The 22,569-nt window shown below is 48.6% G+C and overlaps 1 protein-coding gene across 1 annotated transcript in view; it reads left to right on the top strand.

Moving 5' to 3' along the window:
• The first annotated feature begins 14,046 nt into the window (after nt 1–14,046).
• The window catches only part of LOC141094217 (uncharacterized), a 31,003-nt gene continuing 22,480 nt past the window's right edge, over nt 14,047–22,569 (top strand). The window contains exon 1 of the mRNA XM_073580016.1: nt 14,047–15,081. Within this exon, the coding sequence (XP_073436117.1) occupies nt 14,905–15,081 (177 nt within the window). The 5' untranslated portion in view covers nt 14,047–14,904. The remainder of the gene's footprint in view (nt 15,082–22,569) is intronic.

The raw sequence follows: 22,569 nt of genomic DNA, 5'->3' as shown, positions 1-22,569 counted from the left end.
TAAAGGGTCTATAGAGAGGTTAAATAAGAGGGGTGACAGAGGGCATCCTTGTTTAACTCCCCGAAAAAGGTCAATTGGTGGCGCATCGTATCCGTTACCCGACACCCGAGTATTTGCGTTTATGTGAAGGTATTGGACAGATTGCAGAAACTTTGGCCCAAAAGTCCCCCTATCCAAAACCTTGTACAGGAAAGGTCATGTCACTTTGTCAAAGGCCTTTTCAGCATCGAGACTCATCAGCATTGCAGGTGGTCCCCATGCGTCTCGAGCCAGGACTGTGGCCGTCACCCCCATGAGTATGTTTGTGGCGCTACTACGACCTTGAGTAAATCCTGTGTGAGCCTCACATAGGAGGTCAGGCAGCAACATCTGCAGACGGTTCATCAAGATCTCCGCTAGGAGTTTATAGTCATGGTTGAGGAGTGAGATTGGGCGGTAAGATTGTGGCAGTAATGGGTCGCTATTAGACTTGGGGAGAACTATTGTATGTGAGTCTGTAAATTGGTCGATAGAAGCTTCTCGAAGAAAAGCTTCGTTAAAGAAACTGGTCAAGATGGGGAGAGAATTTGTTAACAATTTTAGGATAGATGAGGCTGTCGCTCCTCACATGTAGCAGAGATGAGGGTGTTACTAAGATAGCTTATAACCAATAGATCCGATCCCTTCAGATCATAGTCAGACCTCAAAAGTCCTTATAGCATAAGGACGTAGGTTCTGGGTTGCAACAGCAATTGGTGACTGCTAGACTAGCGGTCAGTCAAGTAATAAGTGTGTGCTAGCTTCTTGTCCTGAGAGCTTCCTTCCACTCTCTTGTTGGCAGTGATTGGGTAGCATCTGAAATTGGGATACCAGCTTGGTTTAGGGCGTGATGGCCTTATTCCAGGGACCGCAATGGGGGCAGCCTCTACCCCATCCACTGCAAACATCTATGTGTCATATGGGGAAGAGCAACATATCTTCTCTGATTCCAAGCACTTCACTTCCCATCATGTGACCCCTGACTCCTCCCCTCCTGTGACCTCATCACAGGTCCTGTGCGCACAGAGCAGCCATATATGTGGAGTGCGGCTCTGCGGGTGGAGGTCCGTGCTGGAGGCTCCATTATTCTCTATGTGGAGTGCGGCTCTGCGGGTGGAGGTCGGTGCTGGAGGCTCCATTATTCTCTATGTGGAGTGCGGCTCTGCGGGTGGAGGTCCGTGCTGGAGGCTCCATTATTCTCTATGTGGAGTGTGGCTCTGCGGGTGGAGGTCGGTGCTGGAGGCTTCATTATTCTCTATGTGGAGTGCGGCTCTGCGGGTGGAGGTCAGTGCTGGAGGCTCCATTATTCTCTATGTGGAGTGCGGCTCTGCGGGTGGAGGTCAGTGCCGGAGGCTCCATTATTCTCTATGTGGAGTGCGGCTCTGCGGGTGGAGGTCGGTGCTGGAGGCTCCATTATTCTCTATGTGGAGTGCAGCTCTGCGGGTGGAGGTCGGTGCCGGTGGCTCCATTATTCTCTATGTGGAGTGCGGCTCTGCGGGTGGAGGTCAGTGCCGGAGGCTCCATTATTCTCTATGTGGAGTGCGGCTCTGCGGGTGGAGGTAGGTGCCGGAGGCTCCATTATTCTCTATGTGGAGTGCAGCTCTGCGGGTGGAGGTCGGTGCCGGTGGCTCCATTATTCTCTATGTGGAGTGCGGCTCTGCGGGTGGAGGTCAGTGCTGGAGGCTCCATTATTCTCTATGTGGAGTGCGGCTCTGCGGGTGGAGGTCGGTGCTGGAGGCTCCATTATTCTCTATGTGGAGTGTGGCTCTGCGGGCGGAGGTCGGTGCCGGAGGCTCCATTATTCTCTATGTGGAGTGTGGCTCTGCGGGTGGAGGTCGGTGCCGGAGGCTCCATTATTCTCTATGTGGAGTGCGGCTCTGCGGGTGGAGGTCGGTGCCGGAGGCCCCATTATTCTCTTTGTGGTGTGCGGCTCTGCGGGTGGAGGTCAGTGCCGGAGGCTCCATTATTCTCTATGTGGTGTGCGGCTCTGCGGGTGGAGGTCGGTGCTGGAGGCTCCATTATTCTCTATGTGGAGTGCGGCTCTGCGGGTGGAGGTCGGTGCCGGAGGCCCCATTATTCTCTATGTGGAGTGTGGCTCTGCGGGTGGAGGTTGGTGCCGGAGGCTCCATTATTCTCTATGTGGAGTGCAGCTCTGCGGGTGGAGGTCGGTGCCGGAGGCCCCATTATTCTCTATGTGGAGTGTGGCTCTGCGGGTGGAGGTCAGTGCCGGAGGCTCCATTATTCTCTATGTGGTGTGCGGCTCTGCGGGTGGAGGTCGGTGCTGGAGGCTCCATTATTCTCTATGTGGAGTGCGGCTCTGCGGGTGGAGGTCGGTGCTGGAGGCTCCATTATTCTCTATGTGGAGTGCGGCTCTGCGGGTGGAGGTCGGTGCCGGAGGCTCCATTATTCTCTATGTGGAGTGCGGCTCTGCGGGTGGAGGTCGGTGCTGGAGGCTCCATTATTCTCTATGTGGAGTGTGGCTCTGCGGGTGGAGGTCGGTGCCGGAGGCTCCATTATTCTCTATGTGGAGTGTGGCTCTGCGGGTGGAGGTCAGTGCTGGAGGCTCCATTATTCTCTATGTGGAGTGCGGCTCTGCGGGTGGAGGTTGGTGCTGGAGGCTCCATTATTCTCTATGTGGAGTGTGGCTCTGCGGGTGGAGGTAGGTGCTGGAGGCTCCATTATTCTCTATGTGGAGTGCGGCACTGCGGGTGGAGGTCGGTGCCTGAGGCTCCATTATTCTCTATTTGGAGTGTGGCTCTGCGGGTAGAGGTCGGTGCTGGAGGCTCCATTGTTCTCTATGTGGAGTGCGGCTCTGTGGGTGGAGGTCGGTGCCGGAGGCTCCATTATTCTCTATGTGGAGTGTGGCTCTGCGGGTGGAGGTCGGTGCCGGAGGCTCCATTATTCTCTATGTGGAGTGCGGCTCTGCGGGTGGAGGTTGGTGCTGGAGGCTCCATTATTCTCTATGTGGAGTGCGGGTGGAGGTCGGTGCCGGATGCTCCATTATTCTCTATGTGGAGTGCGGCTCTGCGGATGGAGGTCGGTGCTGGAGGCTCCATTATTCTCTATGTGGAGTGCGGCTCTGCGGGTGGAGGTCGGTGCCGGAGGCTCCATTATTCTCTATGTGGAGTGCGGCTTTGCGGGTGGAGGTCGGTGCCGGAGGCTCCATTATTCTCTATGTGGAGTGCGGCTCTGCGGGTGGAGGTCGGTGCCGGAGGCTCCATTATTCTCTATGTGGAGTGCGGCTCTGCGGGTGGAGGTCGGTGCCGGAGGCTCCATTATTCTCTGTGTGGAGTGCGGCTCTGCGGGTGGAGGTCGGTGCCGGAGGCTCCATTATTCTCTATGTGGAGTGCGGCTCTGCGGGTGGAGGTCGGTGTCGGAGGCTCCATTATTCTCTATGTGGAGTGTGGCTCTGCGGGTGGAGGTCAGTGCTGGAGGCTCCATTATTATCTATGTGGAGTGCGGCTCTGCGGGTGGAGGTTGGTGCTGGAGGCTCCATTAATCTCTATGTGGAGTGCGGCTCTGCGGGTGGAGGTAGGTGTTGGGCACTCCCCATTATTCGTTGCTTCCAACCATCTAGCAGCACAGTCCCAATTAGGGGGAGCTGTCCCAGGCATTTAGGGTAACGTCCCGCCTTTTACTCTGTGTCTGTAAGTTGCCTCCTCTCCTCCCAGTTCTCTGTTGTTAGTGCTCAGTAGTTCCTTCTCTGACTCTGGGGGATACCAGCATCTCTGTGTTGTAATTAACTCTTTCTTCACTTTTATTTATCTCTGGGTCTTGGGGATTCAAATACACAACGTCTTGTGCTGGTACATAGAGATACACTGGTATATAGAAATGTATCTCTATGTACCTGCATTCTAGAGCTAAAATATTAAAGAACATTTAGAATAATAACTTTTATTGCAGTATTTTTTATCCATTTTGTGTCATGCCCAGTAGCATAGCTACTGGGGGGGCAGAGGGGGCGGTGGCCCTGGGCCCTGTGCTCTGAGGGGGCCCACCCGGAGCTACGCTACTGTAACTGTATTGGCATGCGCAGCATTCCCATGCAGTTACTTTCTGCGGCAGAGCAGGGAGAATCGATCTTTCTGCTCTGCTGCTATGGGCCCCTGAGCAGGCGATGGGGGGCTCGGTGCCAGCAGTGGCCCCCGGCCCATCATCGCAGGGTCAGCTATATCGGCATCTAGCTGATACAGCTGACCGCATCACCACACTGATGAGAGATGGAGAGAGCGCTCCGTCTCCCATCATTACCCTCTGAGCGTCTGACAGCGTGCGCGCTGACGTCACTGCCCGGTACCCGCTGCCAGGAGATGAGCCGGAGAGCAGGGATCAGCGTTGCAGCTGGGAGGAAGAGGTGAGTAAGTATTTTTTTTTTTATGGTGCTGGGGTGGGGGTGGGGGGGTGCTGCTTTACTACCAGTCTGCCTATGGGGTGGGGGGTGCTGCCTTTCTATTAGTCTGCCTATGGGGTGGGGGGGTGCTGCCTTCTATCAGTCCACCTATGGGGTGGGGGGGATGCTGGCTTACTATTATTCTGCTTATGGTGTGGGGGGGTCCTGCCTTACTAGCAGTCTGCCAATGGGGTGGAGGGTGCTGCCTTACTATCAGTCTGTCTATGCAGGGGGTGCTGCCTTACCTATAAGTCTGTCTATGGGGGGGTGCTGCTTTACCTATCAGTCTGCCGATATGGGGGGTGCTGCCTTACCTTACAGTTTGCCTATATGGGGGGTATTGCCTTACATGACAGTCTGCTTATGGGGGGCTGCATTATACTATAGAGTTTGCCTATGGGGGGCTGCATTATACTGTAGAGTCTGCCTATGGGGAGTGCATTACACTATATTGAGGACTATCTGGTGTATTATGCTATATTGAGGCTATCCAGGGGGCCACCATACAGTGTGGAGATTACAGTGAGGGGCCATCAAAAAGTTTGGGGGATATTAAGGGGTCAGTATATATACAGTGAGGGGGCATTATACTGTGTATAAGAGAGCATCATACTGTGTATAGGGGAGCTGTACAGGGGGAGACTCGGGACATTATTCAATGTAACTGTGACTGTCAAAGGGGCACACAGGGAATTATTACTTTCTAGGGGGCAAAATGTGGGCCCTGACTTCTAGGGCACTTGCACCTGGCATTACTAGATTGTAGAGAGTTGCTTTAAAATTTAGAGGGCACATAGTACCACTCAGTATGTGCAGTAATAGGGACACATACCCCAATGCTGAGCCGCTGCTGCCATATCAGCAGGATGAGGGGTTTGTGCAGCTTGAGAAAAGATGGTGACGGTGCTGAAAATATGAGAAGTGAAATGTATCTTTGTTGTATTCTCTGTAGCCGATTCCTGGCTGGAGAATTGTCATTGTTGGTCTGGGTCAGAAGGAAAAGACGTGAAACGTGAATGATTCCATCAGAAAGAACGTCGGCAGTAAGACACTATCTGTAACTCTGCTGTAACTACTTATATGTTCCGTAGGACTGGTATCTACCACTGACCATACGGCGGTGATATCAATATTGGTCTTTATATAGAGATTATTTTCAGTAACATCGTAGTCATCTGCTGAGGTTTTCCTCCACTATTAGGGTGCGTCACTGAGTTGTAATCAAGGTTACCTGGTTAGGGGCCCACTCAGAAGTTTTCGCCCCCTCCCTCCCCAAACCTAAACCCCTAGTGTCACGATCCCCGCCACTGATACCGGTATGTCACGGACGGAGGGATGTGACGCTCTGCCGACACACGGCTATCAGAGACACAATGGGGGCTTATCCTAGTTATCCCACCGCTGGCACCATGTGATAAAAAAAACAGCAAGCTAGTCTTGCTCTAACAATTTATCGCAGTTATTTTGGTTGTCCCACCACTGCCCACAATACTTCACCAAACTTTTCAGTTCCACTTTGGAACTCGCAGCTCTCCGGCGCCCCCCTTACCCTCAGGTCAGTCGGGGAACTACATCTGGGATATTTGGTCGCCGGCTGCTTCAATGAGGACTGGTCACCCGACACGCTGCAGTGAGGGAATTATAAATGCTCTGGCCGCAGCCACCCACTTAGCTTATAAAACCCCTTTCCGTCACAGCCAGCAGTGTTGTGAGTTCATTTTCCCCTCTGTCACTGAGGCCTGGTGAACTCCCTATTCTAGTGAAGGAAGGTAGTGAGCCTGATTATCAGGCACCTGGGACTAATGAAGACGATTGGCTGAGTGGAGTCACTGACTGGATTTAAGGCAGTCTACGCCCTTTCTGCCCTGCGGGTGTTTTCTCTGTGGGCTCTTGGACACCAGTCTGATTCCTGCTCTCCTAAAGCTAAGTTTTCTGTTTTGCCTTTTTGCATCTAAGATTTGTTTTGGTTTTTCTTGCTTTTTGGATTCTGCCACTCCCTGCTGGAGTGTGCAGTGTTCCTTGAGCTCTGTCTTCTGAAAGTACCTGAGTGCTGATTTAGTTTTTGAAGCTTAGTTGCTTCAGGGCCTTTTTTTATATCAGCTTGTTGGCTTTTGTCTCTGATAGGGTTTTGGCAGATTGCAGACAGCAGCCTTCCTATCCGTTCCTATCTAGGTAGTTTTTGGGCCCCGTCTTTGCTCAGCCTGTCTTTCTGTCTGTGTAAGTGTTTTCATCTTGCTTCACCGTCATTATATGTGGGGGGCTGCCTATTGCTTTGGGGTCTGCTCTGGGGCAGTTAGATTTCCCCTTTCCTTCTTTAGGCCTATGTATCTCTCCGGCTGTGATCGAGGGGTCTAGGTCATCGTAGGAACCCCCCACGGCTACTGCTAGTTGTGTTGATAGGTTCAGGGGTCTGCAATCTGATAGTTGCCAACTTCTCTGGTTTTCAGGACGTTGCTAGCATTTCTGTTTTTTCCTCCTACGGTGACTCAATCATAACAGAATCACCCGCCAAACCGCAGATCCTAGGGTACTCATAGCAGGAAAGAATTGTGTTTAAAAAAAAAAAAAAAGGTGTGTGTATATTCTTTCCTCTATATCTCTGAGGCCGTAGGGGGAATTTTTTTTTTCTCTCAATGGAGATAAAGCAATTGTCTGATCGTGTGGAGCAGCTCGCTGCGGAAGTGCGGGGAATTTCCACCTACCTTGCTCGTTCGCATGCTGTTGAACCAAAGATCCCTAGACCTGATGTATTTTTTGGGGATCGATCTAAATTTTTGAGTTTCAAAAATAATTGTAAATTATTTTTTGCTTTGAAGCCTAACTCGTCAGGGAGCCCCGCGCAGCAGGTTAAAATTGTCATCTCTTTGCTGCGCGGCGATCCCCAGGATTGGGCGTTTTCTTTGAAACCAGATGACCCTATTCTGACTAATGTGAACGCATTTTTTCAAGCTTTGGGGTTGCTGTACGACGAACCTAATGCTATTGATCAGGCTGAAAAGACCCTGTTAGCATTGAACCAGGCTCGAGAATCTGCAGAGTTGTACTGTCAAAAGTTCCGAAAGTGGGCGGTCCTTACTACCTGGAATGATAGTGCCTTGGCTGCTCTCTTTCGGAAGGGTTTGTCAGAAGCCGTAAAGGATACTATGGTGGGATTTCCTGTTCCCTCTGGTCTGAACGATTATATGTCTTTAGCCATTCAGGTTGATCGGCGTTTACGTGAACGCAGGATTACACGAGAGGTGTTGCCACCGGTTGAACAGACGTCTGAACCTATGCAATGTGATAGAGTTTTGTCTAAGGCGCAACGTCAGGAATTCAGAAGGCGTAATAAGCTGTGTTTTTTCTGTGGAGATGCCTCACATGTTATTTCCGTTTGTCCTAAACGTGAGAAACGCTTTGCACACACGTTTTCTGTTGGTGGGGTTCAGCCTAAGTTTCTTTTGGCGATTATTCTGATCTGTTCCCTGTCCACATTTTCCGCCAAGGCTTTTGTGGATTCGGGAGCAGCGCTAAACCTAATGGACTTGGATTTTGCTAAACGTTGTGGATTTCCGTTGACACCTCTGCAAACGCCTATCCCTTTGAGGGGGATTGATGCTACCCTACCCCTCTGGCTAAAAATAAACCTCAGTTTTGGACCCAGTTGGTCATGCGGGTCGCCCCAGACCACCAAGAAAATTGCAGATTTTTGGTGTTGCATGGTCTGCATGATGCCGTTGTTCTGGGGTTTCCCTGGTTGCAGATTCATAATCCAGTTTTGGATTGGAAGTCTGTGTCTGTGGTGAGTTGGGGTTGCCGGTGTACCTTTAGTGAGTCTCCGGTTTTTTCCACCTCTCCTCAGTCGCATGAGGTTCCTGACTATTTGGCGGACTACTATGATGTATTTAGTGAGAATGAGTCTGCGTCCTTGCCTCCTCATAGGAGTTATGACTGTGCAATTGAACTAAACCCGGGGTGTAAATTTCCTAAGGGTCGGCTCTTCAATTTATCTGTACCCGAGCATGAGGCTATGCGGTCCTATATTAAGGAGGCGTTGGAGAAGGGTCATATTAGACCATCCTCTTCACCCTTAGGTGCCGGGTTTTTTTTTGTGGCCAAGAAGGATGGTTCTTTAAGGCCTTGTATTGATTATCGTGCCCTCAATAAAATTACTATTAAATATCAGTATCCGTTACCCCTGATTTCGGATCTATTCTCTAGAGTCAGAGGTGCTTGCTGGTTTACCAAGCTTGACCTCAGGGGGGCGTATAATCTTATCCGCATTAAGCAGGGGGATGAATGGAAGACGGCGTTTAATACTCCGGAGGGACATTTTGAGTACCTGGTGATGCCTTTTGGGCTCACTAATGCCCCTTCTGTCTTCCAGTGCTTCATGAAAGATATTTTCCGAGACTTTGTCGATAAATTTTTGATTATCTATCTGGATGATATTTTGATCTTCTCCAAGGATTGGGATTCTCATGTGGAACATATTCGGACTGTGTTCCGGATCTTGAGAGAGAATTCTCTGTATGTCAAAGGATCAAAATTCCTTTTTGGAGTACAGAGAATTTCTTTTTTGGGATTTATTTTGTCTCCGTCAACTATTGAAATGGACCCGGCCAAGGTACAGGCGATTTATGATTGGGTTCAGCCCACTTCTTTGAAGGCCCTCCAGAAGTTTTTGGGTTTTGCTAATTTTTATCGGAAATTTATAGCAAAATTTTCTAGTATTGCCAAACCATTGACTGACCTGACCAGGAAGGGTGCGGATGTGTTGAATTGGTCTCCGGAGGCGGTTGCTTCCTTTCAGGAGCTGAAGCGTAGATTTACCTCCGCCCCGGTTCTGCGGCAACCTGATGTCTCACTCCCGTTCCAGGTAGAGGTGGATGCTTCTGAGATTGGTGCAGGAGCGGTGTTGTCCCAAAAGGATCCGGTAACATCTAAAATGAATCCCTGTGCTTTCTTTTCCCGTAAGCTCTCTTCATCTGAACGTAACTATGATGTGGGGAATCGGGAACTGTTGGCCATGAAATGGGCATTTGAGGAGTGGAGACATTGGTTGGAGGGAGCCAAACATCAAGTTGTGGTCCTCACTGACCACAAAAATTTGATTTACCTAGAGTCGGCTAAACGCTTGAACCCTAGACAGGCTAGGTGGGCCTTGTTTTTTACACGTTTTGATTTTATGGTCTCCTTCCTTCCTGGAACTAAGAATGTCAAGGCAGACGCCCTCTCTAGGAGTTTCTTTGCTGATTCTCCTGTGGTGACCAAGCCTGCCACCATCTTAGGCGAAGGGGTAGTTCTTTCTGCCATCTCGCCCGATTTGAGACTTGCTCTGCAAGAGTTCCAGGAGGACAAACCTGAGCGTTGCCCCAGTGGAAAGTTGTATGTTCCTGACCAGTGGTAGAAGAGAGTGATGTCTGAAGTTCATTGCTCTGCATTGGCTGGTCATCCAGGTATTTTTGGTACTAGAGATCTGGTGAGTCGCTCGTTTTGGTGGCCCACCTTGTCTCATGATGTCAGGAATTATGTACAGTCCTGTGGGACTTGCTCCCGGTCTAAATCTTGTTCTCGCTCTAGTGGGTTGTTGATGCCTTTGCCGGTCCCCAGGAGGTCATGGACCCATATTTCAATGGATTTCATTTCTGATATGCCGGTCTCTCAAAGAATGACTGTTATTTGGGTGATTTGTGATAGGTTCTCTAAGATGGTTCATCTTGTACCACTCCCTAAGTTGCCATCTTCCTCTGAGTTGGTGCCTCTGTTTTTGCAACAGGTGGTTCGCTTGCACGGGATTCCTGAGAACATTGTATCTGACAGAGGAGTTCAATTTGTGTCTAAATTTTGGAGGATGTTCTGTTCCAAGTTGGGAATTCAGTTGTCCTTCTCCTCTGCTTTTCACCCTCAGACCAATGGGCAGACGGAGAGAACAAACCAGACCTTGGAGTCGTATTTGAGATGTTTTATTTCCGCTGATCAGGATGATTGGGTTTCATTTTTGCCATTGGCCGAATTTGCTTTAAATAATAGAGCTAGTTCTGCCACTTTGATGTCACCTTTTTTTTGTAACTTTGGTTTTCACCCTCGATTTTCTTCAGGGCAGGTGGAGCCTTCTGCCTGCCCAGGTGTTGACACTGTGGTGGAGAGAATGCACCAGATCTGGGACCAAGTGGTGGATAAGTTATCTCTCTCCCAGGAAAAGGCCCAGCGGTTTTCCAATCGACATAGGACCATTGGTCCCCAGTTTAAGATTGGTGATATGGTGTGGTTATCATCAAAAAATATTGCTATGAAGGTGGCTTCTCCTAAGTTTAAGCCTAGATTTATTGGACCTTACAAGATTTTGGAGATTATTAATCCTGTCTCTTTTCGTTTGGCTCTTCCTGTCACATTTAAGATCCATAATGTGTTCCATAAGTCCTTGTTGAAGAGGTTTGTTGAGCCAGTTGTGCCTGAGGTGGCACCTCCGGACCCTGTATTAGTTGAAGGTAACTTGGAATATGAGGTAGAGAAAATTCTGGATTCCCGTCTGGCTAGACGGAGACTCCAGTATTTGGTTAAGTGGAAGGGTTATGGTCAGGAGGATAATTCCTGGGTCTCTGCCTCTGATATTCATGCCAAAAGATTGGTGCGTGCCTTTCATCGGGCTCACCCTGATCGCCCTGGTAGCGTTGTTGAGGGTTCGGTGACTCCTCCTCAAGGGGGGGTACTGTTGTGAGTTCATTTTCCCCTCCGTCACTGAGGCCTGGTGAACTCTCTATTCTAGTGAAGGAAGGTAGTGAGCCTGATTTATCAGGCACCTGGGACTATTGAAGACGATTGGCTGAGTGGAGTCACTGACTGGATTTAAGGCAGCCTATGCCCTTTCTGCCCTGCGGGTGATTTCTCTGTGGACTCTTGGACACCAGTCTGATTCCTGCTCTCCTAAAGCTAAGTTTTCTGTTTTGCCTTTTTGCATCTAAGATTTGTTTTGGTTTTTCTTGCTTTTTGGATTCTGCCACTCCCTGCTGGAGTGTGCAGTGTTCCTTGAGCTCTGTCTTCTGAAAGTACCTGAGCGCTGATTTAGTTTTTGAAGCTTAGTTGCTTCAGGGCCTTTTTTTATATCAGCTTGTTGGCTTTTGTCTCTGATAGGGTTTTGGCAGATTGCAGACAGCAGCCTTCCTATCCGTTCCTATCTAGGTAGTTTTTGGGCCCCGTCTTTGCTCAGCCTGTCTTTCTGTCTGTGTAAGTGTTTTCATCTTGCTTCACCGTCATTATATGTGGGGGGCTGCCTATTGCTTTGGGGTCTGCTCTGGGGCAGTTAGATTTCCCCTTTCCTTCTTTAGGCCTATGTATCTCTCCGGCTGTGATCGAGGGGTCTAGGTCATCGTAGGAACCCCCCACGGCTACTGCTAGTTGTGTTGATAGGTTCAGGGGTCTGCAATCTGATAGTTGCCAACTTCTCTGGTTTTCAGGACGTTGCTAGCATTTCTGTTTTTTCCTCCTACGGTGACTCAATCATAACACAGCAGTACCCGGGGTCCAGGCCACACTTCGCCACCACCAGCTCCAGATTTCTCTGCTTAAGTTATAAACGTAATAGAGGGGTTCGAAGCCAACCCAATTCAGTAGCGTAATTATCTTAAAGGCATGTGTTCATTTTTAGAGCATGAAGACAGCCTAATAAGTTTTATAATTTATTCCCAAAAAGGTGGGCAGTGATTACACAGATAAAAGATTGTTACAAAGTTGAGACATTAGATATGTACAATGCAAATATAAAATAAATGGGATTAACATAAGGATCAACACTTACAGTTGCTTAGATGGTCTTTAGGCTAACCATGTGGGAAGGAGGCGGAGCCACATGTCTCCCTGCATCTGGGGTCCTTTTGGCATCAAACCTCCAGCTCGAATGAACAGTTTTTGGAAGGGAATGCCTTATAGCTTTGGGTTTGTGACGTCACGAATGGGGCGGTCTGGTGGTGATCATCCCCCTGCTCTAGGAGTTCAGTTATGACTACAAACCTTATGACTACATCTCGCAGAGGGTACCTTGTATAAACATTCACATGGTATCATTTTTTTTAACCTGTCTAAAACAATAATTCAAGACCAAACATGCAGTAATTATGTAACACCGTTTAGGAGAAATCCAGTTCTCAGTTTCGGTGGGTGCTGGAACAGTGAAAATTATGGGTCAGAACGTTGGGTCGAAGCATTTTGCAGAAATGTAATTTTCATAACTCTGTCACGAACAAGGTGTAAGCTATGGCTTCTTTTAATATTTCCCATAACTAAAATGGCCTCATGGCCAGGACAAAGACATTCTTCCACTCAGCTTAATAACATTCCTTAGCTGGAGAGAATGTTTGCACAGGAAGTGTCTTGTGTAGGATTACAAGCAGGCACAGGAGATACACACAGCTGCAGCTGCTAAGGGGGGGAAGGAGGAGTCACTTCTGCAGCGTCTGACAAGCAGAAATCTCATCTGTAGTGTAACAATGGGAGATTCTGGAATGTTCCAGCGAAGTCATATCTTATTATTACACCTAGCTACACCTCTGGACATGCCAATTTACAATATGTGGTAAAAACCATGAAACGTTTCCACATATTTCAGTGCGCGAAAACCTGCAACGTTTAGGCTTTGTGTGAACACAAATTAACACAAAGTCCTGAAAACATGGAACTGGCACTTCAAATCAACACTAGAAACAAATTTCGAATTACTATTGTCAGAGAAAAATAGAAGAGATCCAGTAATATTAAAAACTAGATATTTATTGATGATCCATAAAGGAATAAAAAAAGCAGAAAAATGTCTCATAAAGAGAGACGCCACTAGACATATCAGAGCAATAATATATACATGATCATGAACCAGATATACCAGCCAATGGTCAGGGAATAAAGATAAATCAAACAACACGTGGCACAGAAACCGTTCCACTATAACTGCGAGTGTATAATCAACAAATCAATGAGAAAGGAAAGCTTTATGTGATCAGAAAAATGTCATAAGTATAATATAGTTACCTGGAGATCAGAAGAGTTAAAGTAAGTAGCAGCTCCCCACCCCAACGTGCGTTTCACCACTGGTTTCACCACTGGAACGGTTTCTGTGCCAGGTGTTTGTTACTAGTTTGATTTTTCTTTATTCCCTGCCCTTTGGCTGGTATATCTGGTTCATGATCATGTATATATTATTGTTCTGATATTTCTAGTGGCATCTCTCTTTGTGAGACATGTTTCTGCAGTTTTATTCCCTTTTATTATGTTTTTATGAATTATCAATAAATATCTAGTTTTTAATACTACTGGATCTCTGGCTATGGGTGCAGTTAAGGGCATGTCAAAAATTTTGCCATGGCGGCTATACATAGTTTGTCCCTCTTTCTCTTTGGTTTTCCAGCGGAAACCAATAGGCCGTATATTGAATTGTATTATTCAATATCTCCTTACTCTATATTCATTTTTAACATTTTTTTGTGATCCCAACTGAAGAAAGATACTTGATGTCTGTGTAAAGCACCCAGGTGGCGCACGTGGTTCGTGGGCCCACTGTGCCAGGCTTAGCTAGGAGGGGTGTAGCGGGATACTTGGTGTACAATGGAGCTTCTGATTGTGGAGTCAGGCTTGGCTGCAGGTAGCCACCAGGTACCACTCCTAGGCAGTCCACAGTACTGCGACTGCTGACCTCAGGGGTCAGGTACGCAGACATGGAGAGGACTAGGGCTGCTTTCAGACTACTAAGTTCTAGATCCTCTATAGGATGGTTACTGACACAGACTAATTCGGAGACTTGTTGTAGCAGTTCGGGTATACGGGGGACTTCAATATCACACATTCAGAAACACAGGTCTCGGATACTGATTCAGGGACTGGCCACTCACAGGACGGGGGACAAGGCTCAGGCACTGGCGGCACTAGGACCAAGGACAAGGTTCAGGAACTGGCCTCACCAGGATCAGGGACTTCGGATTCAGGACTGGTTGAACAAGGACCAGAGACTTCAGATTCAGGACTGTCCGCACAATGACCAGGGACTACAGGTTCAGGACATTGGCCACATCAGTACCAGGGGACCTCACAATTTCACTGAGACCCCCTCACTTACTAATTATTCACTGTAGTGCTTGACATCACCCTACTGGGGAAGGTGCCTTTAAAACAAGATGCCTCCCAGCTATTGGTTGGGATCCATCTTGCAGGTGTACTCTTAAACTAAATGCTTCCCAGCAAATGGAGGCATTTTACTATGTGGAAAAGCTGCCCCCTTAAGAACACGGGAGCGCGCACTGGGAGGTGTGGTGCTCACACACAGGCCAGGAGGCAAGGAACATGCAGGGGACCACGCCGTGTGACTGGGGCAGTGAATATACCGGCGTCCCTGCATAGAGGTAGAGGGAAGACCATGAAGAGGTGCTTGTAATGGTGTTACAGTCTGAACTTTACATTTTAGGTTTTTGCTCTCAGCTAGCAGCACCAACCCAGTAATTTGTTGTTTTTATTTTTCCATAGTGTTTTGTATGATTGTACATAATCTCACCTTCTTTCCATTCAGGTTCCTGATAAATTTTATCTTTTACGTTGACATCTACTACAAAATCTGCCTTGACCCTTCAAGGATGGATATGGACAGAGACAAGATGGCGGAGAGGATATTACAGCTCACCCTAGAGATCCTCTTCCAGATTACTGGAGAGGTGAGTGATTCTGATGACATCAAATTACATTGTAATACAGGTGTCTGGATGCAACAAGCAGAGATCACGAGGCGGAAACAGCCAGGGGGTGATATAATGCTATTTATATACAGCAGTAACTTTTAATCAATTAGTGTTAGTAGCTATGCAATTTTACAGTAGAGGGAATAACAACAGGATTAGAATAAACAAAAGTCTTTCACTAGTTAACGTTAGTGTCCTTTACACAAAGGTGGTGCGCCCAGTCTTGTGAGTCACCACGTGAGTTCTCACTCAAAGCTCTGGCCCTAGCGGGGGTCACTGGGTTTTCCCGCTAGGCCGCAATTCTCTTCCTGATGCAGTCTATTAAAGCTCATTGAGCCTCCCACGCACCAACCCGCCCCCTCCCAACCTGAACTCCTAATCCCAGCTGATCCCGGTACCATTGATGATAGCTAGAAGTGACAGCCCTGCTTACTTGCACCGTTCCCCCGCAATTGCAGATGTGCCTCTCCTGTTGCAATCTCCACACGGGTCTTCGTGGTTTGACCATCGGCGGAAGTCTCTCAGGCTCAAAGTGGAGAGGACAGGGCTTCAGTTCTTGACAGGCGCAGCTTCTGGATCTGAAAAGTGTAAGCCGTTCTTGGGGATATCATCTGGGGAATCCCGACCTTGCCAAGCGGTGAACAACACTTGGGTGGCGTAGATTCCACTCTTAGGCCTACAACACTGGTCTCAGCTGTGTCTCTGGAGCATGTCTTCCCCGCTCCCTTACCTGGTGCCAAATCTCCTCATGGATGGGTGTGCAGAGCTTTTATAGCAGGGAAGTATTTCCTGTGGGTCACTTGATCCAGTCCAGCACATGAGGTCACTCCCCTTTCAAACCTTCCAGCATACTTTGGTTCCAGCAGATGGCAGCCTCTCCTTATCAATGGCACCTCCTGGAAGAGTCCTCCAGATATGTAATGGCTTCTTGTTACATTCCTCCACCTTTTTGCTCAGCAGTCATTGGGCGAGTGTATTTCTTTCGAGTTTGAAGTTTCTCCACAGGTAGACCGAGTTCAGCAAAAAGTTGAACGCACTGCTTGGTCTTCTGCTGTATGTGGGACCAGACAGGGGAAATTCCGACGTTGGCCTGCTCAGTCTTGCTGTGCTCTTCCTGTAAAGGCGCGTCTGGGGTACTTGGAGACTCAGCCACTGGAGGTGGCAAATTGACTTCAAGTTAGTTTTCTCTCCCACTCGAGAGCGCCAATGGCATCTCGAGTGAACTCATTGGTTTTGCAATCCATTCTTCCTCATCCTCTAAGACTCCACTTTACGTGATGTCAGCGACTTCTGTTGGGAGACCTGCCTCGTTACAGTCTTCTACTTCAGAAGAGCAGGGTCGCAGCATATTCCTGTGCAACACCCGAGGTGTTACTGCGTCATCTCCCTCAGGAAAAACCTTGTAAACTGAGTTATTCGGGTGAATCTTCCTCACCACTTGGTAGGGTACCGCCTCCCAACGATGATCCTGCTTGTTCCTGGGTCATTTGGCATGCACCAGTACATGATCCCCTGGCTGAATTTGTCCTCCTGACACTGGGGATCGATTTGAATATTCCTCTTCACAAAACTTCTGCTCAACCAAGTTTTGAATTTGTCATTTCCTTAGATACAATACAGTGCAGCCATCACTTGTCCCTGGAATTCGCTTCGGGCATCCATATATGTGAATGAAGTTCTGACAGATGTCTATGGCTGTACCTTCGGCTGTCTGATCCAGGATGGGAGTCACCACCATGAACTTGGTGAAGTGATCAGTCATCACCAAGCAATACCCGTAGCCATTGTATGGTGTTCCGATCATCAGGACCTCTATAGGCGCAGAGGTTCGAATAGCCTGAATATGAGCCCTCTGTTTCAGAGTTTGTTCAGCTCTCACCGGTGACATATTCATCAAACTCCTTCAACCTTCTGCCTCAGTTGAGGCCAGTACACCAGTCGTTGCAGCCACCGAAAGGTCCCATCTACACTGAAGTGGGCACCCCTTTCATGATCTTCTTTAGCCAGCTGTACTATCAGCGCTTCTGGAGCCACTACTTGCCAGGTAATTTCGAATTCTCAAGGGAGCTGAATCCTTCAGCACAGCAGGCCATATTTCAGGAAGAGCCTTTCCCACTGGCCCAAGATCTGCAGGGTACTTGGGGTGAAGCAGCCCTAGCTTTCTGATCAGGCCTTTGCACCAGAGCGACCCACTTCCTCAGCCTTTCCAGCTCTGGATTGGACTGTTGTAGATGTATCCACTTGTCCCTTGAACGGCCAAGAATTTGGGTGGGTCTGGGCTCTTCTCTAGACTTCTGAGTGGTTACTACAGTCACGGTGAACTGCCTAAAATTCGGGATCTCATCAGCCTCAAGCTTTTCATCTATGTCTGTGTTCGGTCAGGCTTGGGTGACTCTGGACAAGTCGTCTGTGTGCGTATTCTGGGACTGATAGATCTTGTACTAGTATTTAGACATCCTTGTGACCCACTGCTGTTGTAGCACTCCCAGCTTCGCATTTTCTAGGCAGGCCAGTGAGTTGTTGTCCGTCCACACATGTATTTCTGACTTCAGCAAATAGTGAATTTCTCAGTCATGACCCATACTAGCACCAACAACTTCAGTTTGAACTAATTGTAATTGTCCGGATTCTTCTGTGTCTCTCAGTAACCTATTGGCATACACGACCACCCGCTCTCTTCCTTATTGTACCTGAGCCAATACTGCCCCCAGTCCTTAAGGGCTTCCATCGATGTACAGTACAAAGGGCTGTGAGAAGTCAGGTAGGCCAAGATTGAGGCATCTGTCAATGCCATCTTCAATGCCTGAAATGTTTCCTCTTGTCATGGTCCCCATTGAATGAGATGACGTTTGGCTACTCCAGCCATGCCCCGCAACAACTCATTGAGTGGTACTGCAGTCTTGGCAAAGTCCCTTATGAGCCTGCAGTAGTATTCGACCAGCACTAGGAACGCTCACAGTTCTCTCAGGTTGGTAGGTGTGGGCCACTTCAGTACTGCAGCCATTTTCTCTGCACTCTGGTAAACTCCCTCACTAGACACAGTGTGTCTCAGGTATTCAATTTCTCGCTTGAATAGATGACACTTCAGGGGCTTTATTTTTAATCTGTGTCTTTGAAGCTGCTACAACCGGTGAAGATGCTCTTCAAATGTGGCGGAATAAATGACTATGTCATCTAGATAGATCAAAGTGGCTTCAAAGTTCAAAACATCTTTCCATCAACCACTGTAAGGTTCCTGGTGCATTCGTCAGTCCGAAAGGCATCTGTTTGAACTTGAACAGGTCCACAGGGAGGACAAAAGCTGTTTTCTGGCTGTCCTTCTCAGCTACCAGAACTTGCCAGTAGCCACTGGCTAAATCAAGAGAGGAAAATTATTTGGCTTTTCCTAATGCAGATAGGGACTCCTCAATTCTCGGCAAGGGATAGGATTCCCATACAGTACATGCGTTCATCCTTAGGTAGTCCACGCTGAAACTCATGCAGGGTACCATCCTTTTTCAAAACTAACATGATGGGCGCTGTTCTGCCTTCTTCCACTTATGACGCTGTGTGGATTCCAGCATACGGCTTAACTTTTCATCCACTCACAGAAACAAGACTGTATGGGTGCTTAAGTCTATATTTATTGGGATGGACAACAATGGGAGATGATAACATGGTACAGTAGTAGATGAAATCAGGGGTTGTTGTACAAAATTGTAGAGGGTATCAGAGATTGTTGAACACAATTATGGATGATTCAGATATTGTACACAATGTGGATGATTCAGGTGAAAACTATAAGAGACAAAATGCAGCATGTCAGTACTGGTAGATAATATACAATACACAAATACTGGCCGGTAGTCACAGCAATACAAAGTACTATCACATCAGTAGCAATTATACAGGATGCTGTTATCATGCATTATATAAAAGCTGAGCAATATATTATACACAGCAGCAAAGGAGAAAGATATCTAAAAGGACTAATGGCTGCCAGCTATGCATTCACTGGACAGAGGATGCATGTAACTATCATGCAGTGAAATAGCATTACTGTCACGGCCGCCGCTGATACTCACCTGCCGTGTCCTGTGCGCACCTCCCGGCGCGCACCCGCTCCCCGGCGCGTCCCCGCTGCTGACCTCCGGCCTCCCCGACGTCGCTCCCACGCTCCTCTGGCCGGAGCTCTGACGGCGTCATGTGACGCGGTGGCTCCGCCCCCAACATGGCGGCGCCCATCGCCTATTTCTGGCAGGCGTCTCCCCAGGTAAGACGCCTGTGTATCGTTCCCGGGCTGCTGTCCTTTTGGCCAGCGCCTTGTACGCTCTCAGGCCCTGCTACGCTTCACCTCCTAGCCCCACTCAGTTAGGTTTCTTTTGCTGTTCTCTCTGGATTCGCCCCTCTGGCTGTTCCGTTTCCCTGCCTCCTTCCCGGTGTGCTTGCGCCCCTGTGAACTCCTTGTCCGTGCCCTCTCTTACCCGCTCTCTCTCTTGCAGCCTCCAGCCACTACCTGCTTCGAACCCTCCAAGTGTCTGCGTCCTTCTGTCTCCTACCACTGACCTCCCGTGCCGCTGCTCTGCTGACTCTCCACCCTAGTTCCTCTGGTGCTCACCCAGTCGTCCCTTTGGCTCCGGCTGTCACGGTTCCATCCCTTGTGGGCCTGCCCCTAACACTCCCTGTATAGGGGGTGGCTCCACCTGGTCCAGCTCGTCCGCAGGGGCTCTGGGGCCGTGACCCAGAGGGTCCACTCCGTGTTGCTCTCCTTGTTTTTTGCCATCCGAAACACACTCCGTAACAATTACAGAAGCTGAACATGCATTGCAAACATCATGGGGGCTGCTATATGGCTGCTAACGCAGATGCATAACTCATTATTGCATTAACCTTACCGGAATCCACTTGTTATAAGCAGTGGTTTTGCAGAGAGCTGAGCTGATATGAGCTAGTCAGAAGACCAGCTGAAAATGGTTACATGTTGTTTACTAGGGAAGGAAGAAGGACGGTTCTGAACAGTTAACCATTTAGGAAAACAAAATATTCCAAACACATGAATAAGAAAGAGAAGAGCAACTTATGACACCTACTGGCGATAGCTGGAGCAGCACTTAAAAATATCTTGCTGCACAGAATGGGCAGAGCAGGCGCCGCCCAAGGACTCTGGCTCTCGCGGATCACATCATTGCACAGCATGTGGGCCAACAATTCTTTCATCTCCTGGTACATCTGAGGTAGGACCTGCCAATACCTCTCTTGAATGGGAGCAGTGGTTGCTGTAGGGATCTCATGAGGAATAGCATGAGTGCATCCAAAGTCCTCTTCATTCTGTGCAAACATCTTTCGATATCGCTGTAATAACTGTTAAACCTGCCCAACTTACCTCGTGAAAAACTCTGAGGTTGGCCTCTATCTGTTCCAAGAGGTGAAGTCCAGCCAGTGGTTTGCTTCGGTTTTCCTGACTATCATGCGATACCGCTAAGGTCCTTGGGTCTCTTCCCACAGATGTCAGTCCTGTAGCATCAGCTCTGGGGATAGCTTCCGGCATTATACAAACTCGAGCCACTTCTTGTCGGGGCATCAACTGTAGAATTGCTCCACTTATGGTTTTACAGTGCACAGGTACTCATCCCTGTCGCACAGTGGCCAGGGTGTAGGCAACCGGAAATCGCATCTTCTCCCCCTATAGGCTCAATATGGACGTCCACACCCTCTAAGGATACATGGGCTAGTACCGGCAAAGTCAGCACAGTCTGTCCCACTGGCAGTGTCACTGTGGCTTTGGGTGGTATCAATACATTGCCGAGATATTGGGAGGCAGCAGGCAACATCTGAATTTTGCTGACTTGCTGGAACACCTTCATACTTTCTGGGTCACAGGTGTCACTGGTCCAATTGTTTTTATCGGGTTCCTCAGCTAAGAATTGTCCCACTTCTTTGAGCACATTCATGCCCAGGGTTACAATAGGTCATCCGCCTCCAGACTCCTTTGTCAACACTATTCCTTTTCAGCCCAGATCGTTCCTGCACACCCGGACAGACATCCACACATCTCCTGCTACCGGGATAGGCAGTTGATTAGCCGCCACCAGTCGGATGCTGTGTTCTTTTCTGGAGCAAGCAATATTGGGAAAATAACTCTGGAAATATGCCTCAGGTATTGTGGTCAACTGATACCCCGTGCCCATTAAGCAGTGAGTGTGTTGACCCATTGAATTCAGCCCAGGTAATGGGTCTCTCGGCGACAATATCCTCAGAATTCTCTCTTCTCCCTCTGAGGCTCGAAACCCCATGGTATATTCCACGGCCGTGGGGCGCATTAGTTTAATGGGCACCACGTCTCCTCCTTTCTCGATATAGACAGTCTCTTGAAATGAACCTTGGGTGGAAGGGCGCACAACACTCTTGCTCGCGTTCTGTTGGTGGGTTATGGACGCGGCATGCTGTGGTCTGAAAGGAGTGGCTTCCCCTCTCTGACCTCCTCTCATGTGGGGTCAGGAGATCAGCTAGACGATTGGCCTCAAGCGTCCTGTTGATGCTGCACAGCTTACCTCGAATGTCCCAAATTTTTTGACGTATCTCCTGCTCCCAGTCAGACACAGTAAGTGTTGACTCAGAGGTGACCACTTCATGACTCCAGACCGCGGCAGTGAAAACAGGGGCCTCTGTCTCTGAGACTCTAACTTTGGCCCCAACCGCAAGGAATCCCAGACCGGGATTCGGGCATGGACGCTCCAATAAGATCTGCTTCAGAGAGGGATGCTTCAGTCCTGAATGAGTTGGTCCCACATCACTTAGTCCAAGGAACCCAGTCCTCGGTTCCCATCTTGGGTCTTCTTAGTGATATGGGCCGTCACTTCCTGCAATGCATAACATACTGAGCTATGATCTCACTTTCCCCTTGGACCCGCTAGAACAACCACATGCTGAGGTGCCTTAGGTCCATGGTGTCATCATGCATATCTTCCAAGATTTTTATCACCTTTTCCACAGAGTCATGATCCCTAGGTGGGCGATACATTACTGCCTGCCGGGCCTCTCGATCAAGGGTCAGGAGGGTTAACTTGGCCTAAATGGAAGGGGCCAGGGCATACATGCATAGCATGTTTTTCAACATCTCTGCTCAGTCCCACAGCGACACACTGCTCCCTGTGAACTTGCGAAGGTTGCTGAGTATAGCCACCAAGTGTATATTTCCTTTGCCTGGCTTGGTTCACAGAATAGTCCACTATCTCTTTTTCTGATGTTGCATCCTACTGAATACACCAAAAGTAATCCGGGTGTCTGGATGCAGCGAGCAGAGATCACGAGGTGGAAACTGCCAAGGGTTGATATAATTCTCTTTATATACAACAGTAACCTTTAAACAATTAGTGATAGTAGCTATGCAATTTTTTCAGTAGAGGGAATAACAACAGGTTTTGACTAAACAAGAAAGTCTTTCACTATTTAACGTTAGTGTCCTTTTCATAAAGGTGGTGTGCC

This window comes from Dendrobates tinctorius, unplaced genomic scaffold (assembly GCF_039654945.1).
Source record: "Dendrobates tinctorius isolate UK_male_01 unplaced genomic scaffold, ASM3965494v1 ptg000063l, whole genome shotgun sequence".
Lineage (NCBI taxonomy): Eukaryota > Metazoa > Chordata > Amphibia > Anura > Dendrobatidae > Dendrobates > Dendrobates tinctorius.
The sequence above is the reverse complement of the archived record's forward strand: the minus strand, read 5'-3'. Positions and strand labels throughout refer to the sequence as shown.